General features: G+C 38.7%; 4 protein-coding genes across 4 annotated transcripts; 3 read left to right on the plus strand and 1 right to left on the minus strand.

Moving 5' to 3' along the window:
• The first annotated feature begins 1,006 nt into the window (after positions 1-1,006).
• On the plus strand, positions 1,007-3,129 carry LOC104751461 (thaumatin-like protein 1b). The gene is made up of 3 exons (XM_010473408.3): positions 1,007-1,196; positions 1,287-1,998; positions 2,471-3,129. Exons 1-3 carry the CDS (start codon positions 1,142-1,144, stop codon positions 2,700-2,702), a joined length of 999 nt encoding a protein of 332 aa, XP_010471710.1. The 5' UTR covers positions 1,007-1,141; the 3' UTR covers positions 2,703-3,129.
• A 690-nt stretch (positions 3,130-3,819) lies between these two features.
• On the plus strand, positions 3,820-5,509 carry LOC104751462 (uncharacterized). Its single transcript, XM_087493150.1, has 2 exons — positions 3,820-5,176; positions 5,291-5,509. Exon 1 carries the CDS (start codon positions 3,975-3,977, stop codon positions 4,359-4,361), a length of 387 nt encoding a protein of 128 aa, XP_087349276.1. The 5' UTR covers positions 3,820-3,974; the 3' UTR covers positions 4,362-5,176; positions 5,291-5,509.
• Positions 5,415-9,147, minus strand: LOC104751466 (receptor protein kinase CLAVATA1). Its single transcript, XM_087493148.1, has 2 exons — positions 6,117-9,147; positions 5,415-6,017 (listed from the first exon to the last, which is right to left on the minus strand). Exons 1-2 carry the CDS (start codon positions 8,737-8,739, stop codon positions 5,665-5,667), a joined length of 2,976 nt encoding a protein of 991 aa, XP_087349274.1. The 5' UTR covers positions 8,740-9,147; the 3' UTR covers positions 5,415-5,664.
• A 9,939-nt stretch (positions 9,148-19,086) lies between these two features.
• LOC147925885 (defensin-like protein 1) lies at positions 19,087-19,629 on the plus strand. Its single transcript, XM_087493151.1, has 2 exons — positions 19,087-19,198; positions 19,301-19,629. Exons 1-2 carry the CDS (start codon positions 19,135-19,137, stop codon positions 19,477-19,479), a joined length of 243 nt encoding a protein of 80 aa, XP_087349277.1. The 5' UTR covers positions 19,087-19,134; the 3' UTR covers positions 19,480-19,629.
• The last annotated feature ends 1,695 nt before the right edge of the window (positions 19,630-21,324 follow it).

Below are 21,324 nucleotides of genomic sequence, written 5' to 3' on the forward strand. Positions count from 1 at the left end.
GAAGACGATGGCTTACGAAATATTGTAAAGTGGATGTGACCTCTCTGAATACAAAATTACAAAAACGGTCGTTATTCAGTCCTACAAAATAAAATAACGCAAGCAATTATTGAAAAACTATTTAATCACATTTTTTACATCCTCTTTAATCTTTCACAGTTCACACACCACGTCTTTTGAAAACAGTAAAAAGTAACAACAATTTAACTTTTGAGAAGAAGAAATATCTAGCACATATATGTACAGTACACAATTTTTGGGTCTGTTGTGTATGTCGTTCGTTGCACACAAAACATTTTTATTACAAGGAAGATATTATATGGTTCCTCCAATATAATTTTACAGGGCCCGCGACTATCATGAAAGACGTTGAAACGTCCACTAGTCGTACCTAGCTAGTTGTTAATTAAAATGAAGTGATAGTTTGATAAAATCATATGGTTTTGGACTCTTGGATTAACTCGTCATCATATTTTGTACTAGACCCTTCTTAAGTTCTTATTGTTACGATGAAATCACATAATCAATCCCTACTGAAAATTCCTATAAAATCATGGATAAAAAGAAAGAATGTTATACTCCTTTTTGCACGTCTACGTGGTTTACAAATCTTAATCGCGTAATTATACAGTAAAGTTAAAAAAGAATATTGAAAAACTATATGAATTACTTTACGTTTTTGTAGATACTTTTAAAATCAAAAGTGAAGGTCAAAAGGTAGTTGGATATTTTCGTTGAAAATTTATCAATCAAACTCACAATTAGTGGTAATTTAACTATTCTCGAATCAGACTAACCCATTATCGTATAGTGCTTATAATTATGTCTATACTAACTAGCTATTAACTATAAAATATATATACATTTTATTTTGTTTTTTGAGATTAAAAGGTTTATAAACCAATTAGGTGTAACCACGTAAGCTGGCGTACCATAAGCCACCAACCAACACATACACCTGATTCTTACCAACAGAGAGATAAAGCGAACGGAATATGCTACCTCTATAAATCACACATCGTCTTCTTCATCTCTCTTTCGCTCTCTCAGACTCCTCTGTTAATAAAACTACAACAAAGAAGAAGAAGACGAAACAGAGCATTAAGATCCTTAACAAATATTCTTCTTCTTCTTTGTTCCAATGGCTCTTCCGTTGCCATTGATCTTACTTATCCTCTCCCATGTGTTCGTTTCTGGTACGAATCTTCGATTTAAGTAATGATTTTAATAAATACTGTAACTATAGTATGATGATTTGATTTTTTGGGTATTATGTAAATTCACAGGAGTTAGATCAACGAGCTTCGTAATGGTGAACAAATGCGAATACACAGTCTGGCCTGGACTTTTATCAAACGCCGGAGTTCCACCGCTTCCGACGACCGGATTCGTACTCCAAAAAGGGGAAGAGCGAACCATCAACGCTCCGACTTCATGGGGCGGACGTTTCTGGGGAAGAACTCAATGCACCACCGACACCGACACCGACGGTGGTAAATTCACTTGCATCACCGGAGATTGCGGATCCGGTACCGTCGAGTGCTCCGGATCAGGCGCGACGCCTCCCGCTACGCTAGCGGAGTTCACGCTAGACGGATCTGGCGGTCTCGATTTCTACGACGTGAGTCTCGTCGACGGTTACAACGTCCCGATGCTGGTGGTTCCTCAAGGAGGCTCGGGTTTGAACTGTAGCAGCACGGGATGCGTCGTGGATCTGAACGGTTCGTGTCCGTCGGAGCTTAAAGTGACGAGTTTGGACGGCGGTGGGAAACAATCCATGGGGTGCAAAAGCGCGTGCGAAGCTTTCCGTACGCCGGAGTATTGCTGCAGCGGCGCCTTCGGTACGCCTGACACGTGTAAACCGTCGTCGTACTCGGTGGTGTTTAAAACCGCGTGCCCACGTGCTTACAGCTACGCTTACGATGATCAGAGTAGTACCTTCACATGCGCCGACTCCCCTAATTACGTCATCACGTTTTGCCCTTCTCCTAACACCAGGTTATGATTATTTCCCTTCTTACCCTTTTATTTTTTTAGTTTTGCTTATGAATAAAGGTTAGGTGTAAGGGTAGTTTCATCAATTACATCAGACAACATATTTACTAACCATTAATTAATTACCTTTTTTGTTTACCGTGCAATTGAAGTAACTGTGATTTTTGTTTTTTTGTCAATTATATACTAGCTGGAAATAAAATACTACTACTAATCTACTACTACAATAGGATAGGACTTTGCTTTATACTGCAAAAAAAAAAAAAAAAAAGTGTGTTCTTTACGATTTGTTTTTATTTTATTTACAAATTTTGTTTTATAACCATCCTCGAATTGTGGATAGATTTATTGGGATGTGGATCTTTAACGGTCCAGTGAGATTTTTTTGTTAATATCATGTCCAATCTCGAGGGGACGCGTGGCAGAATCACTTACACATGTATTGAACGGCTATGATTTTGTTTTTGTTTGGCAGTCAAAAATCATCACAAGATCAGAGCCCAGATCCTAAAACGACGACGCCATCAGGAACGACCGGAGATAGTAGTAGTAGTAGTACGACGTGGTCGCCGGTGGATACATCGATGATATACGAAGGAGCTTTGGATCAGAACAAAGGATCACCGTCCAGTTGTCATGTTTCTTCGTTATGTGGAATCACAGTCACTCTTGCGCTGGCCTTTTGTCAGATGTGGTCGCTCTTTTGACCTAACTTTTTTTCTTTCTCCCGCGTAAAACACTGAATCAGGACGTTGTGGGCCATCAGCCTTATCTCGTTTCGGCCCATGTAAACCTTTTCTTACCTCAGAACGACGTCGGATCGAGTCATAGCTGAGAAAAAAAAGGTAATGATCAATCACTCTCATAAAAGCTCCTTACCTGGAATCAACAGAAGTAAGTAAACCCTTCATGGGAGGATTCTTATTTTTTGGGTGAGAAACACGTGGGCTGCTGCTGGTTGAGGAGGTCAGAAAATTTGTTTGATTTTTAATATAAATTAGGCTTAGAGAAGATTATTATTATCATGTACACTAATATATACAGATGGGGAATATTTCATTTGTTTGTTATCTGATGCTGCGTTGGCCATTCGGAACCATAAAATGAATAAAAATACAACTAGTACTACATACATTTCTTGGTCTTGTCTCAACCGCTATATTTAATAATAATTTGACTTTACAAACGCATATGATAGCCATAAGAAATTCTCAATTATTATACATTTTTCAAAAGGGATTTGTGGTGGTAGCCACTAGCTGAAAAAGATTAGAGAACAGATAATATTAATTAACGGTGAGTTGATGATGATGATGCCTTTGATTTATTAGTGGGAGTGAACCTATAAATATAACCCAAGTGTCTATTTCACTGCATATGATTTGACAAAAATATCATAAGAATAAAGCCATCATGGAATATGAAGACACATTGCCTTAATCTCTATCTCATAGTTAGGAAAACACTTTTCTCATTAGAAGAAAGCTTAAAGATCAAAGATGGGTCTAGAATTGGAGCCTATTAAGAGGCCCATTAGAAACCATTTTGAAGCCCATGATTAAGTTTTGACCACAGGAATATAGAAAGAGTCTGATGACAGTGACATGCGTGAATGGTGAATGAATGTCATACACACCCATAATTGTAGTGCGTGCGTGGCATGGCGAGTCTCACCAAACCAGAAGATACGGTGTCGTTTTATGCACGAGGGTTAAGGGTATCAGCAAACTCTTCTCACAGTAGCCATAGAAAAAGAGAACAAAATATCTCGAGAAGGGTATATTAGTAAAAAATTTCATTCCCTTTGAACAAAGGATTACGCCAATTCGAGTTTTCAACATCAACCACAATTTCGCTTTTTTTCTCTCCTTCTTCTCTCTCACTTTCTGTTAAAGCTTCCCTCTCTCCCACCGCACCGCAACGAAGAAGAAGCGGTGCAAAAAAATTCACGGGCGACGGAGGAGATATTTCGTATCCTAATGTGTCTCATGGCGTTATCCGACGCGGTTCTCGGGAATCTCGCGACGATCTACGTGGCGGTGATTATCGCGATTAAGGCTTACGGATTGATCACAGGGAAGAGTTTCAGCGCTGGATTCGTCGTCGTTGTTTCGATTACGGCGGTAGGAGTTTTGCTGGCGGTTACGCTCGCTTGGGATGTGTCTCGTAGAGCAGCGGAAGCGGTTTCGAGGTACAATCGTGTTGGTGTTGAGGAGGATCTTAGTCTCAACCACCGTCATCATCACGACGGTGGTGGTGGGAGTAGTTGTAAAGGAGGGATTTGCTGGCACGGTGTTGCGGTTAGGTCGCCTGCTTCACAAGTTCGATTTAGGCTTCCGCAACACATTCCCTACGGCGCTTTCTGAGTACATATACTTTAAACTTTTCCCTTTTTTGACTGTTTTTTTTTTTTTTTTCCTTTCTTTAAAAAAAAAGTTTGCAGGTGAAGTAGGTGATAACATGTATTATTAGATATAAGTTTCGTGTATAATAGATGATGAGGAATAAGGTGTTGTTCTTGTTACTCTGAAGTTAGGGAGGTTCTTTTGTTTGTTTTTGTATTGATATATATTTGTAAAATTTGTTAGTGATATGATAGATACATGTTTCTTGTTTCTAAAAAAAATTGGTATTGGATCAAGAGTTTGTACCGGTATTGTATTATATGAACGGAAGCATATCATGAAAAGCCTTTTTGATCTAGTGTATATGCTTCTTAAGGATTTTGTTAGAACCTGAAATGCAATGAAGAATGTTTTGTGAGATGACAGTAGTAGAGTTTGGATCTCTCTTGGATTCTATGTTGTCACTCTGTGTGTGTCTCGTCTTCTTCTCACCTCTGCTAGTGAAATGCAATCCATCACTTCCATTTCTTTTATGTATACAGTAGGCTTCAGCATCATCCTCGATCTGTAGCATGTTTGTTTGCTCTTGTAGATAGTTACAGATGATATACAGGTTGAGTTCTGTTGTTAATGAACATAACGCTGACACCCTTCTTTGTTTTTTGGTATCTGTGGATTTTTCGATTCTTAGTTTATGTGTGTTTTTTGATTTCCAAATATCTCGCTGCATCAGTTTTGCTTGATGAGTAGAAACTACAATAGGGGTTATGACCCTGAGGTGATTCTCCTTGCTTGTAAAAATGTAGTTGCATTGGTACAATTTACATCTTAAAGAGGTGAGCACCAAGAACTCAATACAAATAAAAACTAGTCATTTTATCTAAGATGAATCTGATAGCTTCCGTGTTTCACTAGATAAGTTTCTTTTTTTGGTTCTGTGCCATGTACAGGTAAAATACTTTAGTAGGAAATGTCAAGTGCGCAGCATGACATCATGTTGGAAGCTAACAGAAACATGCGTTTAGAAAAGACCCTATTTCACATAGATATGGATAATTCTAAAAAATCTAGGTGTTGGAACCAAAGACCACAATCTTTTATTTTATACATTTTGAAAGAAGAGTAGTGTAAGTTTAAAGCCATTAGCAATAAGCATATTGATTACATTACATACTCGCGTAGACTAAGAACACATAAGAGGTAATATACAAATTGAAACACAACAAATATACAAACCGAGAGTATTTAAAACCATAAATAAGAACACCACCCAAAAAAATTATCGCCACATTACACATCTTATTTTTCATTTATCTTGCTTGGGTTAGAACGCAATCAAGTTAGCCACGGATTTCGGAGGGTTAGTGAGCATGTGCACAACCTCCCTCATCGTAGGCCTTGTTGCGGCCTCATCCTCCACACACATCATTGCAATCTTGAACACATGAACCACACTGGTCAACGGATAACCAGTCAACCTCGAGTCAACGATCGCAACAACAATAGCGGCATCCGACGGCTGAGACATCTCTTCTTCCGTGTTTCTCACCCACCTAACTATATCGACTCCTTCTCCAAATTCACCAACCGGTTTCTTACCGGCTATTAGCTCCAATAAAACCACTCCGAAACTATACACATCACTCTTCTCGTCCACTTTCAAGGTATATGCATACTCTGTCAAACAAAACAAAATGTGGTTAGAGCATATCTTGTGATAATAATACCTTATTGTATATAACATCTTGGTTCGTCCTACTAATCCAAATAACTAACCTGGGGCGATGTATCCATAAGAGCCAGCAATTGAAGACATACACTCAGAAGCAGCACCGTCCACTAAGAACTTAGCAAGCCCAAAATCAGCAACATGGGCTTCAAAATCAGAGTCCAAAAGAATGTTATTGGACTTAACATCTCTGTGCAAGATCAATGGTGAACAGTCATGGTGAAGGTAACACAAGCCCTTCGCTGCTTCCACGGCTACTCTATGTCTCGTCTCCCATTGGAGGTGACCACCTTTAGATCCATGCAAAAGCTCACCAAGGCTTCCATTAGGCATGTACTCATAGAGAAGCAAGTTGGTGTCCTTGTTCGCTACGTAACCTAGAAGCCTCACGATGTGACGGTGACGAATCCTTCCCAAAGTTTGAATCTCCGCCGTGAATCCATGATCGCTCCTCCCAGTGCCACGACCAACGAGTCGTTTGATCGCGACGTCAACGTTGTTTGGCATAGATCCACGGTATACGATTCCAGCTCCGCCTTTTCCGATTATGTTCTCTTCTTTCAAACACTCGAGGACGTCTGCGGATTTGAAATCGAGTTTCTGGAAGGCGGTTAGTTTCCAGGCGAGAGATTTTTGATTCTTCTTTTTGTTCATCTGACGAATCGCTACGCTGATTAGGATTAACCCCGTGATCGCTGCGATAACTGTGATTACGATCCTCGACGGTGAGAACAACGCGGGGGGGTTGCGATCGGAGGTTTGTCCTGGCCGTGTTGGACATGAGACGTGGTGAGGTAAACAGAGGTAAGTGTTTCCGGCGAAGGAAGTGTCGTTGAACACCATAAATTGACCACCTAGTGGTACTCTCCCTGAGAGATCGTTGAAAGAGAGATCTAGCGTTGTTAAACTCGTCATGTTTCCGATTCCGGTTGGGATCGAACCGGTTAGTTGATTACCGGAGAGATTAAGTGTACCGAGGTTAATCACGTTGTTGATCTCTTTAGGTATATCTCCGTTGATTCGGTTACGGCTGAGATCGACGGAGATTAGAGTAGTGCAGCGTGAGATTGAATCTGGGATAACGCCGGTGATGTTGTTCGCACTCGTGTTGATCTTCGATAGATGCTTCAATTCGAAGATCTCTCTCGGGATACTGCCGCGGAATCGGTTCCGATCTAGGAACAGAGTCTGTAAATTAGGGAAATTACCAATCGCCGGAGGAATCTCGCCGGAGAACCAGTTGTTAGAGAGGTAAATCTGGTCGGCAACAGCGCCGGACATCGTCGTCGGAAGTTCACCGGAGAAGAAATTATCGGTGAGTTCGATAATCGTAACGAGCGGTAGATTGAAAAGCCCCGCCGGTACAGTTCCGTTGAGAAGATTCTTGACGATTCTGATTTTGTTTAACGATTTGCATTTACCAAGCTCTTCTGGGATTGGACCGAAGAGGAAGTTGTTAGAGAGTATCAACATCTCTAGCTTCTCGCCTCTGCATAAATCCATGGGGATAAGTCCGGTGAGGTGGTTATAAGAGACGTCGAGCTTTTTCAGATTCCCGTTCCGGCCAAGATTCGCCGGTAACTGTAAGGTGAAGTTGTTCTCCCAGACTTCGAAGACTTGGAGTTTTGGTAACTCTCCGATGAACTCTGGTATTGGACCGTAGAGGTTGTTTCTGAAGAGGTTGATGAGAGTGGTGTTTCCGAGGTCGATGAAGCTTTGAGGTATCTCTCCGGTTAACTGGTTGATTGATAAATCGAGAGATTTGAGGCTGATTAAACCGGAGAGTTCTGGTGGTATGTGTCCGGTTAAGTTGTTGATGTGTAGGAACAGAGTGTGTAAATGTTTCAGGTTACTTAAACTCGTTGGGATCTCTCCGGTGAGTGTACAACTCGCCATGTCGAGGATCTGAAGGTTCGTTAAACCACCGAACTCCGGGGGAACACCACCGGTGTAGCTGTTGAAGTATCCGACATACATTTCTCTCAAGTTCTTGAGGCGAGATAGAAACGCCGGAGATTTACCGGAGAGTCCAGCTCCGTTGAGTCCGAGATACTCTAGGCTTTGGATATCTCCGTAACTCTCAGGAATCTCGCCGGTGAAGAAGTTTCCACCGAGAGAGAGATGTTTGAGGTTCTTGAGCTCTGAAATCTCTAGTGGTAACGTACCGGTGAAATTGTTGTTGTAAGCGTCAAGAACTTCAAGATCAACCATGGCTTTAACCATCTCTCCAGGGAAGCTTCCGCTGAGGTTTACATTGTTGGAGATGTTCAAAACCTTGAGTGAAGTTAGACTCTTCATCTCCAATGGTAATTCACCGGTGAAATTGTTGGCTGCTAATGTTAGATTCACCAGACGGTTTAACATCCCAATCTCCGGTGAGATTTTTCCGAACAAAGGAGTAAAGGAGACGTTGAGAGAGATAACTCGAGCTTCGCCGTCACATGAAACGCCGGTGAAAGAGCAGTGAGCTGCCGGAGAAGGTGAGTGAATCCAGTCATGGAGACCGTCGCCGTTATGACCAATCATGGAGGATTTGAGATTGAGAAGAACTTCCATATCAGTGTAAGCTAAGCATGTTGAGAAGAATACAAAGAAGAAAGAGATAACGTAAAGCTGAGTAGTATACAGATGCAGAAACAGAAGATGAGTCTTCAAAAGTCTCATCGCCATGTTTTTTTTTTTTTTTTTAAGATGTCCTCTCAGAGAGAGAGAGAGAATAATAAGTTAGCGTGAGTGTTATGCGATAGGACACAGAGTGATGAACAATGGCATATTATGAAGAAGAAGATGAAGAAGAGAATCGAAGTGGTACTGTTCTAAATACCCCCCCAAGACTTTCAAAGAGAGAATAAATACTAAATACTTTTATGTGACTTTATACATAGAAATTATTATTATAAAAAAATAATGCGCCAAATTAGAAACCCTTTTATTGTATTTTGTTCTTCTTCAAATGATCTTGTAAGTTTTTGTCATGGTTACTACTGTCTACTAATCGGATAATTTGAATAGAAATTAAACGAACATTCAAGTGAAGGCAAGTACAATCCAAGCTTTCTCTAGAACATCTGCAGGTAAGACTACGAACTACAAGTCAAACATACATTTTAGTTTCTCATTTTTCTTTAATAACAACAATTGATCAGTAATATTGCTGAGAATTTGTACTAGTGACTATTCAAACCCAAAAATCCACTGGGAAAATGTGTAAAATTAGGATTATTTACACTTCAAAAGGTACTTTTTACTGAAGAACAAATGTAGCCGCCACTACTACTACTACTAACACTAAATTTAGTCTTTAGACATGGAAAAACGGAAACGTCGTCGTTTCTTCTTATCTGTAAAAAGTCTTTCTGATTCTGACACAACTTTGTTGGCTTCTATAAATCAGAATTTTTAAATTCACGGCGATTATTTTTAACATTTAACGGGAGAAGAAACGGTAGAGATATACACTGACGGCGTTGATCCGACCGTTAATAAATGCGACAGACAAGGAGAGGACTATTAACGTTACGTTCTCTAGAGAGAGAGAGAGAGCCTGTGGTTGTCGTTTCTTCTTTTCTTCTGTGTCGCCGTCTTGTCAACGGCATCCGACGGCGTTTTTTTTTTGGGCTGATTGTCATCACGTGATGGGAAAAATAAAGAGGGAATAAGAAGAAGACAAAAAAGAGGAGTAAATGGGCTTTAATTAGAAGTAGGGCCTATATTTCTAATTGGCCCGTATAGAAAGCTTGTCTGTGTCCTTTTCCTAAAGAGACAAAATTTTACCAAGAGTCAACGCTCTTCATTTGTATTTGTCTTCCCCATTCACACAACTAACGCTCACTCAACTCACCGGTTCAGTATTCAACAGACCCTTCTGTGATCCACGGTCCCCACGCTATTATGTTCATATGACCTTTGTTTTTTTTTTTTACTCTTCTATCTAAACTCATGTTTGTGTAGTCGTGTTTCGTATTATTCAGTGCTTCATTATAAAAACTTATGTGACACAAAAAAAAGGTATTATATATTCGTTTTGTTGGTGCATGTCACCACCACAAGATTGATCCTACCATATTCAAATATCTAAAATATTAAATAGTAATAACTGTGAATTATTGGTCTGCGTTTATAGGAGCAAGCAGTATTGTTCTTGTCGAATATATATCTTCATCCCGCTAACCAATTTTTAATACATATATATTGATTAAAAATATCAGGTGCTTTAAGCAACAACAAAAGGGACTTTAATCTTTTTTAAGAAGTGGGTTGACATATGTCTAGACACAAACACTTGGAGGAACCAATGTTCTATATTATTTGCAGTATATATTGGTATACAGGTCCTTCCTAAATGGCAGCGAATCTCACATTTTATGCTAATCTTTTCTGCATTCTCTTTTAGATATTATCTTATGATAAAAACTAGATTTAAGAAAGTAAACGCAGTATTATACTACTTAAAACAACAAATATTTATTTGCTTTTTCACGTGTCTATGTTAGACGACTATTAACCGGTTTAAGTACAGATTGAAAAATCAGATCAACCGGTATACACAACCTTGAATCAAATGAGATGTCAATTTTTTCTTGTGATGAAGAAGAGAAGCATCTCTTCAATGATTCGCTGAAAATGCCCAAACTCAAATGAACTTTGGGAATAAAGCTTTAGGTTCTCTTCAAGTAGAAAAGGAGTTCTTTTTAGTAAGTGGGAAATTTTATTTTCGTAGACAGGAATCTCAAAACTTTTGATGGATTATTTCTGATAATACATACATATATAGGAGAATAATTCTTTTATGACATAGCTAAGATGGGGGACATTTATCACCCAAATATCATTCCATCCTTATCATAAAAATGACTCACGGTTATTGATCTAATTGGAATTGTTAAAAATAAAGGGAACACGATTATTATGAGAGTCAATATACAATTCTTATACTTCTACAGGTGGTAGAACTGTAGAAGCTTAGTTTCACATGTTTGATTTTCACAAGGAGTTTGGATTTTCACTTGCGATGGTACAATTTGCATCTTATGCTTCTTCAAAATTATTTATTTTATAATAGCATCGTTTCATACAATTTGACTGAAGCATATATTTGAAACTGTTTAGAAAGATAGTGACCCAATTCATATATATCTTTTATATCATAAGTTTATATACAGATGCACCAATTGCACACACAAAAAATGGGTCATACTCCATATACTACTGTCTCATCCTTCTAGAAAACATGTATACACAAAGTCTACTAAACCAATAATAATTTAGCATAAGTATAATAGTTTTACTTGTGTTCTGCTTGTTTCACATGTAATATTCACTAATTATATTCACATTATCACAACTAATTATTTTTATTACTTGGGATAATAAACCTTTGATTTTTTTTTGAAGTAATAATTAAAAGAAGAAATATAGAGAGCAATGATAAAATAAGATATATAGGTCATATAGTCTTGTCAATCAAGTTATGATAAAACGACAAGCCTACAAAAGTAGTAGCAGAAGAAGTAGAAGAAGAAGATGATGATAGTGAAGACAAAGTTGTGTCATAAGTGGTCTTACACTATCTTCTGTCTTGGAAACTGGTGATTGCCTAATGGCCTGCTGGGCTTTTGCTTCAATCACTACCGAATCCTCTGTCTATATTGGCAGCTTTAATCCCAGATCTATTCAACTCATGCAATGATTTTGGACGAAGAAACTTCTCAAATCCCAAATGACCCCTTAAATCACTTTTCACTTTTTGTTTCCATCTTACGTCTTGGATTTTAACATTTTAGATCTTATGAAAAGGAATAAGCAAGTAACTTTAATCAGAAATTAGTTTTTTTTTTCCCATCCAGTCCGCTCTGTTTGTAATAAGTTAATAACAATACCTATTTGTTCATCAACTCGTCAAGTATTGTTTTAAAACTTTTTATAAAAAATGTATTAATCTTTAAAAGTGTCCAGGTACAAGGAAAAATAAAAGTACAGTTCTAATTCTTTTTTTGTCAGAATAAACCACAATTTTAGACACTTGATATTACAAATAAAAAATGCGTAATTAACTTATAACTAATCTTTATAGATTTTGGTTTTATTTGTTGGGTCGATTCGATGTACGGCTTGGATATATATACATAGTCCACCAGACTCTACGTTACGAGTAGTTAATTGGCCCTTGGGCCTTCAGTTACGTTGGTGATTAACATTCACTTACCCATTAGAAACATTGGATAAGCGGGCCCATTAACCCAAAAACCCAACCCGGTTATTTTTTTGCCATTCAAGCAAATAAGATATTCAAATATAATGGACAGTGGCCAACGGGACAGATGGCATTAGGCATGAGATTATTATTCGATATCCGCGAATATTCGTATCTGTATCCAAATCCATTAAAAAAACAAATATCCGAATAATCTAATACGTATACGAATAGTGAAATACCAAATAAAATGGATACGAATATAAAAAATGTTAAATTTTAAAACGGATAACGGATATCCAGTTTTTTACCATATATCTTTTATTATATACGGATACAAATACAGATTATGCTAAATTTTGAAATAAATATTTGTTTTTTCACGGATATACGGTATTTATATACAGAGATCTAGTATTTTGTCCAAAATACAAAGTATTTTATACAAAATACACTGTATTTTAGTTCAAAATATATAATTTTATTTTATTTTTTATTTTACGGATATCCGCGGATATTCACGGATAATCGGATTTTTAACGAATATTCAGATAACGGATATCCGGATAATGGATATTCAAAATTTTTGGATATAAATACGAATAATAAATTACAGATAAAACGGATATGGATACAAATGCGGATATCCAAAAAAGCGGATATCCACTCCGTTAACAGGGATAGATGGCATGCAACATGCATCATGGTTGATTCCTCCACATGTTCTTTTCAAACGCTGTTTCAATAACATTAAACCATTGAATCATCTTGAGATTCTTGACCAAGTCATATTTAACCAGCAGCTTAGCTAGGTTAACATGAGCTAGAGAGGGCATCCCGTAAGATCTTGACCATCATCAACTTTGAATTGTCACCATCTTATCATCTATGACTATAATTAGCTACTTGCGTGTTAATATTGTCTACCGGAAGACGGTATATGTTTACTTTGTGGGGTTATAAGTTATAACACATTTATTATAAACAGAGTTGGATCTCAAGCTTGTTTCCTCACACACTATGCACTGAAAACAATATAGTAGTAGTGATCATGGCTAAATTTGTTTCCATCACCACCCTTCTTTTCGCTGCTCTTGGGTGTCTTTGCTACTCTTGGTTATAATGATCTAATCATCAGATGCCTGATAAAATGGCAGAATTAAGATTTATATGACAGTAATTTAATAATAATAATAATCTACCTTTGAATTATATATGCAAAAACATCAACTATATGGTGGAAGCGCAGCCGCACAAGTTATGCAAGAGGCCAAGTGCCAATTAGGACATGGTCAGGAAATATCAACGCTGCAGGCCTTCCCCAATCAACTAGTGTCTCTCTTCCTTCCTATGCTACTAAATTTATAAATGTGACAAAATAGTAGCCAAACGTTATAGTTTAAGGCAGTTTTGCCCGACTGAAATAATGTTTAGCTAATTACTTCGCTACAAACTTGCAGCAAAGGATTGGTAACTATTTATTTATATAATAAAAATAAAAATTGGTAACCTGCAATAAGATAATATAATTTAATTATGTGTTATTTCTCTTATAAAACTTTAGACTGAATAAAAAGTGATCAAATATCAAAATTTTAAAATTATTTCAGTGTTATGATGACCAGATAACAATGTAATCGATCAAAATTTGGATTAAGACCCAAAAAAGAACATGTTAAAGAATCTTGCACAGACGATAGACCGGTATAGAGAATACTAATATAACAAACGAAACATGTGTAATTAATATGAACAAAACCCTAGTTTACAAGTCTATATATATATTGTAATATCTCATATCAATACAATCACGCAAGCATTTCCTTACATGGTATAGAGCAGTAAAGTCCTACATATAAATTTTTTATTTTTCTCTTTCTCCCTCTCTCTCTCGCCACTTCTCTTCCTTCTCTTGTTCTTCACCATGGTTGCGCCTACATCTGATATCATCAACGCTGCTTCCACCAATCGGCTACACAATATTAACATGTCAAACGTTACAAAACTCACTGCCTCCAACTTTCTCATGTGGAGTCAACAGATTCATGTCTTGCTCGCCGGTTATGGACTTGCCGGTTTCCTTGATGGCACCACGGTGGCTCCTGCCTCTACTGTCCTTCGTGACGGTCATACTATCGCTAATCCCGCGTATGATCTCTGGCAACGACAAGATCAACTTATTGTCGCTAGTCTTCTTGGTGCAATCTCGGTTGAACTTCAACCTATCCTCTCCAACGCTTCCACGACCACACAGATCTGGAATCTCCTTTCCTCTACATTTGCGAAACCAACATGGGGACACATCAAACAGCTACGCAAACAGATCAAGCAGTGGCATAAAGTTACCGGATCTATTGATGAATACGTTCAAGGTCTTGTTTCTCGTTTTGATCAGCTTGCTACGTTGGGCAAACCTTATGAGCATGAAGAACAGATTAAGTATATACTTAGTGGTATTTCGAAGGACTATAAGCCAATTGTTGACCAAATTGAAGACCGTGATACTCCACCTACCATGTCGGCCATTCATGAGAAGCTTATCAACTATGAGTTGAAGCTTCAGTCGCAAGCTACGACTTCTTCCGTAGTTCCTGTTACCGCCAATGCTGCTTTCTACAAGTCCTCCAACCAAGCACACAACCCCCGAAACCAGCGCTCATCTCGAGGTAATCACTCCTTCTCTTCTCGTGGTGGTCATGGACGTGGTTACCAGGGTCGGTGTCAGTTATGTGGGGTGTTTGGGCATAGTGCCCGGCGGTGTTTTCAACTTCCGCAGTCTGGTCGTGGTTTTCAACCTTCCGGTGGTGGTTACTCTCTTCACTCAGGTTCGCTTGGTCACCCTAACGCAAATGTTGCATCTGTTTCGCCATATAATCCGACGAATTGGGTGATGGACAGCGGTGCTACGCACCATCTTACTACTGATCTGTCCAACTTATCTCTTTACCATCCATATTCTGGCGGTGAAGAAGTCACCATTGTTGATGCGTCCGGTCTTAAGATTGCTCAAACGGGTTCTGCCTTACTCCCTACACCCTTTTGCTTACTTGCTTTGAAAGATATTCTTTATGTTCCTAATGTTCGCAAGAATCTTATTTCCATATATCGGTTGTGCAATGATAACAAGGTGTCTGTGCATTTCTTTCCGGCATATTTTCAGGTGAAGGATCTGAGCACGGGGGCGCAATTATTTCAAGGCAGAACTAAGAATGAGCTGTATGAGTGGCCTTGCGACCGCAACACCATCAATGTCTTCTCCGTGTCAACTTCACCGGCAACCGATCTCTTATCATGGCATCTTCGACTTGGGCATCCCTTCTTTTCTGTTTTAAAAACTATAGTTTCAAAGTTTTTCTTACTCGTTTCTCCTTCTACACAAAAACAGTTCTCTTGTTCTGATTGCTTCATCAATAAAAGTCACAAACTTCCATTTTATACAAACACTATTTCATCCTCTCAACCTCTTGAATATATATATACTGATGTTTGGTCATCACACATAACCTCCTCTGAAAATTTCAATACTATCTTGTTCTTGTTGACCATTTTACTAGATACACATGGCTATACCCTTTAAAACTTAAATCTCAAGTCAAAGATGTCTTCATTGCCTTTAAGGCTCTTGTCGAGAATCGGTTACAAACGAAGATACGCACGTTGTATTCAGACAATGGTGGTGAGTTCATCGCTTTGCGTTTGTTCTTGACTTCCCAAGGCATCTCGCATCTTACAACACCGCCTCATACGCCAGAACATAACGGTATTTCCGAACGGAAACATTTTCATGTTGTTGAAACGGGTCTTGCACTAATGGGTCGTACTTTCGTTCCTCTCAGCTATTGGCCGTACGCGTTTTCAACTACGGTATATCTCATAAACCGTATGCCCATGGATGTCCTCGGTGGAGACTCACCATATCACAAACTGTTTCAAATATTTCCAAATTACAACAAGCTTCGAGTTTTTGGCTGCGTTTGCTATCCATGTCTCCGTCCTTATCGTAACAATAAGCTCGAGTCTCGGTCTACGGCGTGTGTTTTCCTCGGTTACACGCAGACCCAAAGCGCTTACCTCTGTTTGGATCCTTCGACTGGACGAGTATACACGTCCCGCCATGTCCAGTTTGTGGAGTCAATCTTTCCATTTGCTGCTGCGGCTGTCTCTACTTCCCTTTCCAATATCGGTTCCGGTAGCTTCTCATCAGTCGTCTACGGTGATACCGGTGTTGCCGGCAAATCCGTCTCACTCATCTACAGCTCATTCTGCGCCACTCCCGTGCAACGATCCTCACCCGCCATCGCCACCTTTGCCATCCTCACCGGCTCCGTCATCGGTTTCCGGGTCTCCGGTTACCTCAGGTACGTCCTCTGTTTCTCTCGATCTTGATCATGAGACACGGACAAAACGGGCTAATGATGGTCCATCCTCCATGGGCCTCAACGGTTCACTTGATCAAAGCCCATCAGGCCCATCATCAACATCTTCATCTTCTACCTCTTCGACGTCGTCTTCATCATCTTCCACCTCTCCGATGTTGTCTTCGAATACCACTCCATCACCGGCTCTGCAACCTGCTGTGCCACCGGCTCCTGTACCTGCTCCGCCGCCGCAACCACCGCAACATGCTATGCAGACCCGCTCAAAGAGTAACATTGTCAAGCCGAATAAGAAATACAGCCTCTCGGTCACATCTTCCCCGATTATACCCACAACGGTGGCTCAGGCATTACGCGATCCCAACTGGCGGAACGCCATGGCTGAAGAGATTAATTCTCAAATTCGCGAACATTCTTGGGATTTGACACCACCAGCTGCACATCAAAATGTCATCACTTGTAAGTGGATTTTTACACTTAAATATAAACATGATGGCTCCATTGACATGTATAAGGCTCGACTGGTCGCGCGTGGTTTTAACCAGCAATATGGTGTTGATTTTTCGGAGACGTTCAGTCCCGTAATTCAATCCACCACTATTTGTCTCGTGTTAGAAATTGCGGTTAAAAAGGATTGGACTATTCATCAAGTTGACATCAACAATGCTTTCCTGCAAGGCAGTCTTGACGATGAAGTATATGTGTCATAACCTCCAGGATTTGTTGATAAGGATCATCCTCACCATGTTTGCCATTTGCGCAAGGCACTATATGGTTTAAAACAAGCTCCACGTGCTTGATACACTGAACTCCGCAACTTTCTCCTTCAGTCCGGCTTCAAAACTTCTCTTGGTGACAACTCTCTCTTCATCTACAAACATGGTGTCTCTTACGTCTATGTCCTTGTTTATGTCGACGACATCATCATTACGGGTCCTCCTCCGTTGGTTACTGCTTTCAATGCCTCGCTTTCCAATCGGTTCTCTTTGAAAGACCTAGGTCCTTTGAGTTACTTCTTGGGTGTAGAAGCTACAAGAACGTCGACAAGTCTCCATTTAATGCAACAGAAGTATATTCTTGATCTGTTAGCAAAGACAAAGATGCTTGGTGCAAAACCAGTTCCCACACCAATGGCCTCTTCATCTCAGCTCACAATTAATTTCGGCACACCTCTCACTGATGCGAAGGATTATCGCATGGTCGTTGGGAGTCTCCAATATCTTGCGTTCAGACGACCTGACATTGCTTTTCCAGTAAACCGACTCTCCCAGATTATGCACAAGCTGACAAATGAACACTGGCAAGCTGTGAAGCGGGTGTTGCGTTATCTTGCAGGCACTTCTACTCTAGGGATCCTCCTTCGTCGTGATGCTCCTCTCACTGTCCATGCATTCTCTGATGCAGATTGGGGTCGCGACAAGGCTACATATGTCTCGACGAACGCATATCTTGTCTATTTTGGTGGAAGTCCGGTCTCTTGGTCCTCAAAGAAACAGAGGAGTGTCTCGCGGTCGTCTACTGAGGCAGAGTATCGCGCTGTTGCAAACACAGCTTCTAAGTTCCGATGGATCTGTTCACTACTACATGAGTTGGGAGTCACCCTTCCGCTACCTCCGGTGATTTATTGTGACAACATTGGGGCCACTTATCTTTGTGCGAATCCTGTTTTCCATTCCAAGATGAAACATGTTGCTTTGGACTATCACTTCGTTCGTGAGCATATCCAATCCGGTGTTCTTCGGGTCGCACATATTTCCGGTGATGATCAGCTTGCTGAGGCTCTCACTAAGCTGTTACCGCCTCAACGTTTTGCAGAGTTAAGTTTCAAGATCGGAGTCAAGCAACTGCCTCCATCTTGAGGGGGCGTATAGAGAGTATTAATATAACAAAGGAAACATGTGTAATTAATATGAACAAAACCCTAGTGTACAAGTCTATATATATTGTAATATCTCATATCAATACAATCAAGCAAGCATTTCCTTACACCGGGGGACATCTCTTATTGTAGTATCGAGGGTACTGTTTTGTTCTTGTGAATCAAGCATTAGAGAGTTAAGTAAGTCGAAAATGGAAACGTCAAGAATGTGACGAGCTTTAAACATGGCATGCATCGGTTCTTTTCCAACTCACGTTCGAAATATTGAGTTTAATCTTCATGACCAAGACCAACCAAGTCAAATATATTAACCAGCCACCCAAGTGAACAGTGTAGCACTGACTCGAACCCGAAGGATCTGTTTAAATTACATTAGATAGAGAGGCACAGTCATATATATGTGGTTAAGAAAACAGCCATCAACTCCAAACTAGTCAAACATCTTATCTTCTATTGTTTACTGGAAGACAATATGTGATTCATTTGTGGGGTGTTACACAATTTAGAAAGACGAAAAGTAAAAGACTGAACTCACTATAAATAGAAGTTGATACTATACTTATTTTCTCACAATACACATACATTGAAAACAAATTAAGTAGTAATCAATAATCATCATGGCTAAATTTTCTCCCATTATCGCCCTTCTCTTCGTTGCTCTTGTCCTCTTTGCTTCTCTTGGTGAGTAATGATATCTAATCATATACATGGTAAAATAACTTATCAATTTGTTTTTCGCGTTTAAAATTTTGTTTGATAATGATTATATACGTATATATATAGAAGGACTAACAAAGGTGGAAGCTCAAAAGTTGTGCAAAAAGAATAGTGGGACATGGTCAGGAGTTTGTGGAAACAATAATGCATGCAAGAATCAGTGCATTAATCTTGAAGGAGCACGTCATGGTTCTTGCAACTATGTCTTCCCATATCACAGATGTATCTGTTACTTCCCATGTTAAGTTACTAAAACTCCATGGTTCATAAGTGTGTGTGTATTTTACATAAATAAGTCTCTGCCACTCTATGAGTGACTTAGTGACATGTGTCCTGGTATTGTTACTATGTAGAATTCTATCGTTTCTTATAATAATATAAACTCTTACGTATCAGAACTGTTCTTGTTCTTGCCCATTTGTATTTGCTTCGAACACATCCTTATTGGGACAATAGAAAGCATCCAGCCTAGAAGTATACATATATAACATCATAACATATTAAAAAGAAAGTGGCTTACTTGGCTAATCAACTCTAGAAACAAAGAAAAGTGATGGTGCATGCATTCAGGAGCGAATTGTTGTCTAACTATTCAGAATGGACATATATATATGTCATCCTCCAACTTTTGTATCATGACCTGCGACAAGACTATGAATTGGGCGGTGAAAAGACGGAGGCTATGAACAAAAAAGCTCATCGTTTATAAAATTGGTTCTGTAGTAAATTGGTTGCCTATGATTCGATATTGGAATTTGAGACCTAGAAAAATATTTTCCTTAGGTGGTCTTTAGTACCCCGATTGAGTTACAGCAGAATTCATTAAAGTATACTGAAGTCCTAATTTCCTCTTCTATCTCTATACTCATACAACGAAGTTTGCAAATCTCTCACAAATCACCACGACTTTGTAACTATGACTTAATGAAGATTTTATTCTTCTTGAGTCTGCCCAATTGGACAATTAATGTAGCACTAGCTAAGCCAAACCAGTCGCTTAGGTTACATTAGATAGATCAAGCAGCGTTACAAAGCATAAATAGGTGGAGAAGAACCAATCAACTACAAACCATGATTTATTATATGCATGGAAGTATGTGTTTAAAGTTTCCTTTTCATTAGTTTATTCTGATACCTTGAATAATAACCATTTATACATATAGAAGCACCACAAATGGTGGAAACACAAAATTTGTGTATCGGAGGAACAATAGTGGGACGTGGTCATGAGTTTGTGGAAGCTATAATACATGCTAGAGACAGTACATTAATTTTGAGGGAGCACTACAAGGATCTTGCACTTGTTTCCATGTTACTACTAGAGTACTAGTATATATCTTCTCATATCACATGTATTTCTACTTACTTCCATGCATGTTAATCAATGTTACATAAAATAACGATTTTTTTTTCTCTTTGAAGAAAAGAAGAAGAAGATATCTTAATCAAAATAAGTATGTGTCATTTCTATATATGACCGATCATGTTGCGTATTTTACGATATTGTTTGGTTCATGTTTTCTTTTTCTTAAGTACAACTGGAAAAGTCGAGAAGGACAACGATTTTTTCTTTCTAAACTTTATTTTCTTTTATTTTATATATGCATATAGATGTGACTTGTGATTACATAATTCTTTAAAAGAATCTTTGACATCGAATATACTTTTAAAATAAAATTATCTCATAGCGTACAACTATTAATTTCCAATATTTTTCCATGACATGCAAGTGTCATAATGGTAACAAACATGCAGAGGAGGAATTCGAATCGGACAGACTAACCAATATTAGGACTCATAATTTATGAGGAAAGTAATGGAATTAGCGTCGATATAATTATTTATTAGTAAATTTATAGAAACTTAGCGATTGCTTTTGTATGTCGGATGAAAATACAAATTTCAATATTAGACTTTTTTTTATTGTATTACATATTTGATTCAAGCCATATTGAACCAAAATCATTAAAATTAGATTTTATATTCGGAGAGATTATCTACATAATTACATTTCTAGTTACAAATTCAATTAAATACTTTGTAATAACAATGAATCTGGAGTTTAATTTGAATTGTTATAACTTATACGT

The sequence above is a fragment of the Camelina sativa genome, chromosome 16 (genome assembly GCF_030686135.1).
Source record: "Camelina sativa cultivar CO46 ecotype springtype chromosome 16, ASM3068613v1".
NCBI classification, from domain to species: Eukaryota; Viridiplantae; Streptophyta; class Magnoliopsida; order Brassicales; family Brassicaceae; genus Camelina; species Camelina sativa.

Coding starts and splice junctions, on each gene's coding strand:
- LOC104751461 (XM_010473408.3), top strand. CDS start 1,142: ATGGCTCTTCCGTTGCCATTGATCTTACTTATCCTCTCCCATGTGTTC. Junction 1,197..1,286: donor CTCCCATGTGTTCGTTTCTG/GTACGAATCTTC, acceptor GTAAATTCACAG/GAGTTAGATCAACGAGCTTC. Junction 1,999..2,470: donor TGCCCTTCTCCTAACACCAG/GTTATGATTATT, acceptor TTTGTTTGGCAG/TCAAAAATCATCACAAGATC.
- LOC104751462 (XM_087493150.1), top strand. CDS start 3,975: ATGTGTCTCATGGCGTTATCCGACGCGGTTCTCGGGAATCTCGCGACG.
- LOC104751466 (XM_087493148.1), bottom strand. CDS start 8,739: ATGGCGATGAGACTTTTGAAGACTCATCTTCTGTTTCTGCATCTGTAT. Junction 6,018..6,116: donor TTATGGATACATCGCCCCAG/GTTAGTTATTTG, acceptor TTTGTTTGACAG/AGTATGCATATACCTTGAAA.
- LOC147925885 (XM_087493151.1), top strand. CDS start 19,135: ATGGCTAAATTTTCTCCCATTATCGCCCTTCTCTTCGTTGCTCTTGTC. Junction 19,199..19,300: donor TGTCCTCTTTGCTTCTCTTG/GTGAGTAATGAT, acceptor GTATATATATAG/AAGGACTAACAAAGGTGGAA.